Source organism: Schistocerca cancellata, chromosome 1, assembly GCF_023864275.1.
Source record: "Schistocerca cancellata isolate TAMUIC-IGC-003103 chromosome 1, iqSchCanc2.1, whole genome shotgun sequence".
Taxonomy (NCBI): Eukaryota; Metazoa; Arthropoda; class Insecta; order Orthoptera; family Acrididae; genus Schistocerca; species Schistocerca cancellata.
In genome coordinates, this window is record NC_064626.1 from 343,599,616 (window position 1) to 343,610,465 (window position 10,850).

General features: G+C 40.7%; 1 protein-coding gene across 1 annotated transcript in view; it reads right to left on the bottom strand.

The window, feature by feature from the left end:
- Positions 1 to 7,066: 7,066 nt before the first annotated feature.
- The window catches only part of LOC126161410 (apolipoprotein D-like), a 70,539-nt gene continuing 66,755 nt past the window's right edge, over positions 7,067 to 10,850 (bottom strand). Inside the window, exon 6 of the mRNA XM_049917198.1 lies at positions 7,067 to 7,353. Within this exon, the coding sequence (XP_049773155.1) occupies positions 7,223 to 7,353 (131 nt within the window). The 3' untranslated portion in view covers positions 7,067 to 7,222. The remainder of the gene's footprint in view (positions 7,354 to 10,850) is intronic.

Below are 10,850 nucleotides of genomic sequence, written 5' to 3' on the forward strand. Positions count from 1 at the left end.
GTTAACTTACTAGGATATCGATGGGTTCTTTAATGAGTCGGTCTCACAAGTTAGGATTTGTGTCAGAACCATAGTATGGTCGAAACCATTTCGTACGATTCCGGTAGGCAGTGTTCCGTGACTGCCGAGATGATGGGCTGTTGCAATCTTGGATGTCATTGGTGTTCTTGAAAACGGTCTTCCACAGTAAACACCTTCTGACCTATACACGTCTTGCCACATTGACAGGGTGTGTGATAGCTGCAGATCTCAGTAGCCCGAGGTCGTCTTTGATACTACTAAGCAGTTGCTGTGTGTTAGCTGGTGGCTGGGAGACTGTCGTCACTTGGTGTTTCCAGAGCATTCGTCGTATCTCTCTGGATAATGCAATGCACAATGAAATAAATGAAATGGGGCAGTCCTCCTGAGACTCCTCTTCTGTTTCCGCCGGTTGTACAGTGGATGTAGGACGTAGAGCTCTCTTAATTCGACGCTCCCTGTAGCCGTTCTTCTGGAACACCATCCTCAGAAGTTCAGTTTCTGCGAGCCCTATGTATCAATGCACTCCGTGCCTTTGTCCCAGGTGGTGACAGTTGTCCACGTATAGGTACAGGTCAGTGTACCTCATCTTTCGATGCATTGTGTCCCCAACGTGCCGCCCACTCTCCTTTTCTACCAGGACGTCCAGAAAGAGAAGCGCTCCACCCACTTCGACTTCTGTGTTGAAACTGATGTTCTGATGTATGGAACTGAGATTTATGAGGAAACCCTTCAGCTTGTCTTTACCATGTGACCATATGACAAAGGTGTCATTTGCATCGTGGGAGAGAAGGTAGGTTTTAGTTGGGCTAATTCCAAGGAGGTTTGAGTCTTCTTTCGGGCATCGGTGTGTGTGTGTGTGTGTGTGTGTTTTGTTCTTAGGATAAATTAAGTTAGTTTAAGTAATTTATAAGTCTACGGACGATGGCCTCAGCGGTTTGGTCCCTTAGGAATTCACACACATTTGAACATTTGAAGGCTACATATAGCGCCGTCACCTATCGTACTTCATGAAACAATGGGTACAAAAGCGGAAGTATTACACTATGTCCCATAACAAATTCTGTATTTTTTTCAACCGAATCGGGCCGAGAAAAAGTTGTGTTCCATTACTTTTTTAAGCTCATCTTATTTAGTAAGTCAGTACGTAGAGGCACAAACGTTACCAACAATGCGACACAAAAACACTCCATGTCTGTGAATCTTGAACGTCCATAAGGTCTGGGTGAAATTGGTGTTCTCCATGGTAGCTATTTAACAACTTCGTCTGGTAAACCGAATCTTTTGACAAGGTACATAGATTTCCTTTCCACCCTCTCGATAGGATGAGTGGCGGTTTTCCGATATGAACTGTCTTCTGGCAGGCACAACGTCTTCTTAATTTAATCCTGGTGAGACAGGATAATAGATACGTTGCGTTTATCGGCTGGTAACATTACGATATCTAGATCTTCTCTACGTTCCCGTATCGCTATCCTCTTCCTGCTACAGATTATCGGTTTCATAGGCGTTGTTCATGTGAAAGCATGACAAGTTTCGGAACCTACTTCTTCAGTTGCTTCAAATGGAAATCGTGCAACAGACTGTTACACTGTGCGGATGATGACCGTAATAAGTGCGAACTTAGATTTTGGTGTAAAATTGGGTCCTTTCTAAGAACTGAAACCGCCTCCTCATCCATTTGTTTGGCGGTGAGGCTGTTGATAGTCTTGCAGGGGGCGTCAGGAGGTTATCTCTCTGATATATGGTCGAATTTTTATATCTGAAATCCGGTGGCTTTCCCTTGTGAGGTGTTCGCTGCCGTCCATTGACATCATCAGTCCGTTCCCACGTCCTGGAATTTAACTAGTTGGGTTGCTAAAACTGTAATTTGAATGATATTTTGTTAGACGAGTCCAAGCAACAAACTGTATTATCAGCTCCTGCTAGAGTTGCGGTCTACCAAAACTACGTTCGGTAGTTTTTGTACGCTACATAAATGACGTAGTGAACGGTAACATTACCGATAGTATTGTCAGGGAACGAAATATAAATGAACATGTAAGAGAGAAAAGCGACGACTTCGCTTTTTTCACATAATTAGAACCCCTCCATTGTGTATTTTATAGGTCATAGAATACAAATTGCATTTTATAAGTAATAAAAATTAATTGATAGAGTAACTTGTGCGCTTTTATGTAACGTCAGCAATTATGTCTGATACAAATACAGTTTATACGCACAAACATAAAAAATACGTATAATTATTGTTGTTATTTCGTACTCAATAGAACGTTCTTCATCTGATCAAAGGCAAGAGTTTCCTGTTATTACTGATAAATGAGAAAGTTGTTTATGAATAACAGAAACATGTTTTATATATGTTCGTTGTAGTACTGAAGCACCGTGTGATATATTTTTGTTTTGCACGGTCCTTTTATTTTATCTTTTTGTTAAGGAATAACGTTTTCTGAAGCTATGCGATAAATCTATATTGTCTTCTTTGCTTTTGCTACAACAGCCATTCCTTTCACGTAACAAATGAACAATTTTACAAAACCTGGATTAAACATTGGTGATTTTTAACTTTTCTATAAATGCTGTTTACTTTTAAGCAACAGACAGGAGGATAATTGTGTAGGACAATAAAGTTCCGTAGGTTACCTGGGCCTTTATATATCCTCACTCAGTTTCTAAACGGTTCACCGCTTCCAGTTTTTACGGTAACCTAGTAACATACCGATCGCATAAGCATAGAGAGCGATCGTTACGTGGTACCGCCTGATAGGTATGCAACACACCTAACGTACTGTTAACGTGGGTACGATCTGAACTGACCGAAGCTAAACTACCGTAATCCACGCTTACTTACTATAGTCTACAGTAGCCCTACGGTAATTTTACGGCTCTACCTCTTGCCTTTCTACCGTTCCTTCTGCCACGGCGGCCGAGAGCTGCTGCAAACAGGTGCATGCCTGCCCGCACTACCGCTGGCTCGGAACGCTGACAAACGTATCCAATAGTGGTGACAGCCACGATGAACCTCGTTCCGTGAAGAAACTACATCCGTTTGCTATTATAATTATTCTGATTACGTAGCAGCCGTCACTGTATCTTGCTTCCACAGGCACCAGAAATCTTCAACCCTGGAGTTAATTCAATAGTAGATTTGCTTACACTAAGAGTCAGCTGGCAGAATGTGCATCAAGAGGACAGCAACTTCCTGACTTACATCAAAGAAGAACTCAGAAACTCAAAATATTATAACGGTGGCCAAAAAAGTAACTCAAATTAAAAACTATAAAACGTTACTTGTTCAGAATAATAAAAGAAAAGAGAGACAATAAAGTGTTAGATTGTCTGTTACACATGCAGGAAATTCTGAATGTACCATATTCTAACGTTGCACTGTGTTAACTATAACTTATTTTATTTTTTATACAAATACGCAGTTAATCAGTTTCAACTAAAATAGGTTATACCACAGTTTTCAGTGATGGTACCTTTACATACCCAATAAGACCAGAAACTTACACACAATGAGTCCAACTAGAAATAGTTGTCAGGATCTTTGTTAAGAAATATTAAAAATCTGTTTATCATTATCGCACCAGTTGCGTACAGCTGCCAATATGTTGTGCATATCAGGGAATACATTAGTAAGTATTTGCCTAACAGTTCTACACATAATCATGGAACTAGACCAAGTTTGGGCTTACATTTACCAACGAAAAACGCATTGCCTATCAGGGAATATTTAAAAATGATTTAGAGGATTCAGAGTAGTGACTGATAACGAAAGAGGGCAATTACGACAACCTATCACATTACACTACACGGTCAGAATGTAATGTTTTTTCAAGAAAACAAGAGCCTAGATCTTTGGTGCATGATAGTAATCGTCTTATCATACTCCTGAGCTCTACATCTCATGATGAAAGGACGCTAATTCAGTTTTCAGTCGCACTGAAGGGAGGACATCGAAGACTTGCATGAGCATGAGAGGTACTTGCATGTTTACGGATAAAGAGTCAGTTTTCCGATGAGACTGGAAGGAGCTCAAGGGGCGTAACTTCATGTTTCGGTCCAGGAGTTATTAGTGAGTATCCATAGTATGTGCAGTAATAGATTTTGGTCTATATTATAACTTATCTGGAGCGTACTGTATATGATCAAAAGAACATAGTACAAGAGACCAGTTGAATGAGTTGATTAGACACTGACCTCACATTCGGGAGGGTGGAGTTCACCCTGTTCGGCCATTCTGATTTAGGTCTTCCATGTTCTTTCCAAATTATTTCGCGCAAATGCTGGGGTCGTTCGTTCAGTAAGGATACAGATGATCGCCTGTCCTATCCTCTTAACAATATTATTACATGTTCTCTCTCTCTCTCTCTCTCTCTCTGTCTCTCTCTCTCTCTCTCTCTCTCTCTCTCTCTCTGTGTGTGTGTGTGTGTGTGTGTGTGTGTGTGTGTGTGTGTGTGTGTTTATGTGTGTGTGTATGTATTCTGAGCTGTATGTTTTCATTGTATTATGATGACACATTCTACATCATTGGGAGATGTCCTGTGGATGAATGAGTAAATAAATAAAAAAATAATTATGAGAAGAACAAAAGTTGCTAAACTTAGCTGTTTGATATGCTCTACGTCAAATTTCTTCCAGTTGAAATTTCCATCGGTATTTACACCAAAAAATTTAGACCATTCTATCCCATTCACTGGCTCTTCTTCATAATAATTCATCACGTTCCTCTGTCTGTTATACAGTACAGATGAATTTATGACAGATGCCGTTGCAGTGAATCGCTTATTAATTATTTTGAATACATTATTAACTACATCGTCTGTTGGTCCTCTTTCTTACTATATTAATTATAAGACTTGTTGCAGGTAAGTACGTTAAGTAGTAAATCGTTCATTGATATAACGAATACGAGAGGATCAAAACTGAAACCTTTGGTTTGCCATTTCTAATTTCTTCCCAGTGACTTCAGTTTCCTCTCCTTCTTCCAAGCTTTGAATTCTTTAGTATTACGTTTTGCATTTTTGTTACATACGATACAAACCAGTTTTTTGAAGCATAATTGACTCCATGAAACTTGAGAATTTCTAAAAAAATAAAATCATGTTCTGCATATCAAAGGCTTTGATACCAGTTGGAGACTTTTATTTTTGTTATTTAAGGCACTGAACATTTCATGAGCAACTGTATAAATGATTTTCTCAGTTGAGGAAACCTTCTAGAACCCAAACTGTAATTTTCTGAGTAAATTTTTCCTATTGAAGTGTGCTCTGCTCTTGAATCCATTACTTTATCGCATTTTTTAGAAAGAATTCTCTCTAGGGGAACTGGGAAAAATTATTTGAATTTTTCAGTCACCTTTCCTACAAAGAAGTTTAACAACATCATATTTTAATGTTTGGGAAAACGCTCTAGGCTGGTGATGCGTTATATTTAGCGCTGACGATACGACTTATTACGTGAGAAAAGCTCTTCAGACTTCCGCTAGAGGACCTTTACGTATACGGCACCCAAATAAGATTTTGTTTCATTCAGTTTTAGTATAGGACATAAACTACAAGTTGCTTGAAGATTTGTAGAAAAATATTTTCAGTATATTCCTTTACTTCTTCTAAAGTACTGTTTGACACTACTGTTACCGTTACATTTAGAAAGTGACTGTTAAAAATTCTTGCAACTTGTGAGCTATCAGATGCAATATAGTCAATCATTTTAACTGCTATACAGTTTTGTGTGCTTGTTGTCTGACCTGTCTCCTGTTTCACAATGTCTTATACAGTTTTAATTCAGTTACTAGTTTATATCAAAATGTATTGTACATACTTCTGGATCTTTTAATAAACTTACTTAATGTATTGCTGTAATGTTTGCAGAAGTAAGAAAGGATCTTTACCCGTCCTAGAAATTGTATAAATCTCCCTTTTCCTGCAAAAAGATATTTTAATTCGCTGGTTCACTTTCTGCAATGAAATTTCTGGATTTTTTTTTAGCATAGCTATTTCAAATAATGACAGAAATTTATCATAACATAATATAAATTTCACATTGGTACCTCTTTCCATACATACCCTATAATATCTCATCCATTTTCATACCCTATGTCAGTATATATTCCTCATCCACTTTCATCTTATTTACCTTATTCTTAAAAACCTAAATCCTAGAACGATTAATAGGTTCCAAAGTTTTCTTGCATGTGTCTTAAAACTGTATGATGTTTCATCATTTTCGTTAGTTTTCCGTCATTGTTAGGTAGTGCACTAACAATAGGGAAAATATTTTTTTTTCACTCAGAACAACATATGTGAATACATTATTAATCAGGGTCCTGGAGTCTTGCGACAGTTGATTTGGAAGACGCACTACAGGAATCAGATTGCAACTCTCAAATGTTGGTTCTGGTTTGGTTTCTTTCCCCCAGAGCCTCTTAACAAACACAGCTGAAATCTCCGAAAACTGTTAATTATTTTGTGTTACATGGTGGTAGCTCTATCGACTTTTCATAAATAACGGAATGTTCCTAGGGCGGACCTACAGAACGTTAAAGAATTACAAGTATTCAGCAGCAGCAAATCATATGCACTTGGTTCTAGGTTCAGATCTACACAAAAACTATTTTTTCCAATATTTAGGACTTTGTGTTCAACTCTTACATTTTTCCTATTTCCATGTCTGTTTTTACGTGAAAAAGATGTTTATCTACAATTACTATGTTTTGACTTCTGTACCCCTGTGTTTATATGGTGTTCAGATAGATAAAGAACGCCTCCCTCCACAGGATTCTGCTGATCTTTTATACAACCAAGATGTTCCTCTCATTTATTATTTTTTTAGTTCCTCGATTGTTCTGATGGGACAGAATTTATGTTTTTTTTCTCTTTTTAATTGTAGGATAGTTTTGGTCTTGTTCTGTTCTGATTTACCATCTGTCTCTAAGCTGTTAAAACTGTCGATAGTCCTTTTAGTGTACTGAAGTGTGTAACACTGCTGAAAGTTATTTCGGAGCGAGTGCGTGGATAAATCTACGACAGTTCACATTACAAAATACTATAACTTAGACCTTTATTTGTGTAGATTCGTAACCATACATACATATTCTAACATTCTTGATCCTCCATTAAACATATTACTCCATCGTCATACCACCATAATATAAACTCCGTCTCACATGATGTGGGAGTGAAGAAGGATGTCATCAGCATTAATTGGAGCACACCTGTAGAGTTCGCATGTACGGCTGTAATGGAATGCCGTTCTTGTCCAGTACTCCTCTCATCTTCCGTATGATATCTTTTCCTGGATTCTTGGCTCGTGTCAGCAACCAAGAAAATCCTGAAACAGTGCAGTTGTAGGTCAGCAACTCTTCAGAATACCAGTTCACTCTGCTGTAATAACATGCTGTTTGAAAACCACTGGGTATTTATTAAGGTACGCCTGTCTCAATAATTTGTTAAATCGTTGTGTTTCCATGTGATCTTCGCGACGAATTACACACACTCGTCGACAGGAAATTAAATCCTAATTTTCTTCCCTGTCACTTTTTGCAACAGTTTTAATATTTTCTAGTGCCTCCACAAGATACAGTGCAGTTTTGTAATCGTGAACAGAGATGATTATAGGAGCCTTATTTAGGCAGAGTACGTTCGACGCTACTTTCATTAATTGTCACAAATGACTCCAGCAACGCAGACCAGATCAGAAAGCATATCATGATACTCAATAAGGAACAAAACTGGCCATCGATTGGTCAGAGGAATACAGACATGTTTCAGCGAACTCGATGGGTAAGGCGAAAAATATGTGCATAGTATGTCCTCCAGAAACAGCATGTGCTCGTGACGTTGCAGAAGAGGCAAACTACTGGGCTCTCTGATGATATGGTCGTACCTCCAGCGTCCAAAGTGTACAATCGTTGTAAGTTCCCCACAACACGATACTCGAAGTTTTTCCTGTAATTTTCTGCCTGAGGAATTCCAACAGTTGTTGTTCTTGCCAACGCTGCGGTAGCAAATGACCATCACTGACACTAAGGCAGGATCTGCCCACGTCCCTAAACACGATACTCTCTCTCACTCCGTACGAACAAGCCTCGAAAGGCCCAACAGTACCGACCGATCGTCATGTCATCATCCGCTGAAGGCGTCAATTTATGTGGATATGGAGGGGTATGTGGTCAACACACCGCTCTCTCGGCCGTTGTCAGTTTTCGTGACAGGAGGAGCTAGTTTTCAGCAATCGAGTGGCTCCCCAATTGGCCTCACGAGAGCTGTATGCACCACGCTTGCCAACACCGCTCGGCAGGCCTGAACAGTCATCCATCCAAATGTTAACCAAGCCCGACAGCGCTTAACTTCGGTGATCTGACGGCAACCGGTGTTACCGCTTCGGGAAGGCCGTTGACTCTCTAAATACAGCCTTGTACATTGCATCCCACTAATTCCGTCTTCCAGTGCATGATCCGAGGCAGGTTGAACGAATATAAATTATAAGAGAAAGCCTACCTAGTTTCCAATAGACGGCGCCAGATTGTCATATTTGACACTATGGGTGCAACAGTGAACCTAATGCGCTCTGCTGTTGTCTGATGCATTAATTCACGAGTGAACGTGAATGTATTTGTCGACTGTATTCAGAACGATGAACTTTTAAACGTTCCTTAGATCGCTAGCACAAACACTGATACACACTTGATGACTCGTGTCCCAAGTGCTGTATAATTTTAGAAAAGGACCACGACAGAATGACGACACTACTTTTCAAAAATTCACTCAAGTACAGGAATTCGGATTGTAGACGCTGTTGCTGCATGTTTGCAGCGTTTTATATCCAAGTTATTTGCCCAAAACAGCGAAGTGTCTCTTTCAGACCATTAGATATGATTACGAACTGTTGTTGAAGGCCGGCCGGGGTGGCCGAGCGGTTCTAGGCGCTACAGTCTGGAACCGCACGACCGCTACGGTCGCAGGTTCGAGTCCTGCCTCGGCATGGATGTGTGTGATGTCCTTAGGTTAGTTAGGTTTAAGTGGTTCTAAGTTCTAGGGGACTGATGACCTCAGATGTTAAGTCCCACAGTGCTCAGAGCCATTTGAACCATTTTTAACCCAACATGCTCTACAGAGTGTCGACATGCAGCCTTCGCTCGCTCAATGATGAGATCAATCTCCAGTGGAGTACATATGGGACATCACCGGACGACAATTCTGGTTTCATCCACAGAAAGCATTAAGACTCCCTGTTTTGACCGACCAATTGCAATATTCATGGTACTCCATCCCCAAAGTGACATATGGCTCCTGTACAACACAATGCACTCACGTCTGCATTTTTTCATTTAACATTCTGGTGACTACAGTGGTTCTTAACGTGCCAGCGGTGTACATTGCAATGGCTCATCTCGCTGTTACAGAAGCCTGTGAACATGCAATGCTAGTCACTTAAATATGTTACACATACGGATGTACCATAATTTCATTACTCTTCATTTACTATTTTTGGTGTTGCGATCTTTTCTTCCCGTTGTACTTATACTATTCCATTAAGTACTACACAAAAACTGAAAAACATATGTAAATTTCTTACTTGTTTCATATCTTTGAGAACCATCTCACATCTGATTTATACATCTAATACTAAAACATAGTATATTAACTCTTGTGTAAAATATTTATTCTCTATTACATTGCTGGCCATTAAAATTGATACACCACGAAGATGACGTGCTACAAAGGCGAAATTTAAGCGTCAGCAAGAAGATGCTGTGATATGCAAAAGATTAGCATTCACACAAGGCTGGCGCCAGTGGCGACACTCACAACGTGCTGACAGGAGAAAAGTTTCCAACTGATTTCTCATACGCAAACAGCAGTTGACAAGCGTTGCCTGGTGAAACGTTGTTATAATGCCTCGTGTAAGGAGGAGAACTGCTTACCATCACGTTTCCGACTTTGATAGAGGTCGCATTGTAACCTATCGCGATTGCGGTTTATCGTATCGCGACATTGCTGCTCGCGTTGGTCGAGATCCAGTGACTGTTAGCAGAATATGGAAACGGTGGGTACAGGAGGGTAATACGGAACGCCGTGCCGGATCCCAACGGCCTCGTATCACTAGCAGTCGAGAGGACAGGCATCTTATCCGCATGGCTGTAACGGATCGTGCAGCCACGTCTCGATCCCTGAGTCAACAGATGGGGACGTTTGCAAGACAACAACCACCTGCACGAACAGTTCGACGACGTTTGCAGCAGCATGGACTGTCAGCTCGGAGGCCATGGTTGCGGTTACCCTTGACGCTGCATCACAGACAGGAGCGCCTGCGATGGTGTACTCAACGAGACGAACCTGGGTGCACGAATGGCAAAACGTCATTTTTTCTGATGAATCCAGCATCATGATGGTCGCATCCGTGTTTGGCGACATCTCGGTGAACGCACATTGGAAGCGTATATTCGTCATCGCCATACTGGCGTATCACCCGGCGTGATGGTATGGCGTGCCATTGGTTACACGTCTCGGTCACCTCTTGTTCGCATTGACGGCACTCTGAACACTGGACGTTACATTTCAGATGTGTTACGACCCGTGGCTCTGCCCTTCATTCGATCCCTGCGAAACCCTTTGTTTCAGCAGGATAATGCACGACCGCATGTTGCAGGTCCTGTACGGGCCTTTCTGGATGCAGAAAATGTTCGACTGTTTCCCTGGCTAGCACATTCTCCAGATCTCTCACCAACTGAAAACGTGTGGTCAATGGCGGCCGATCAGCTGTCTCGTCACAATACGCCAGTCACTACTCTCGATTAACTGTGTTATCGTGTTGAAGCTACATGG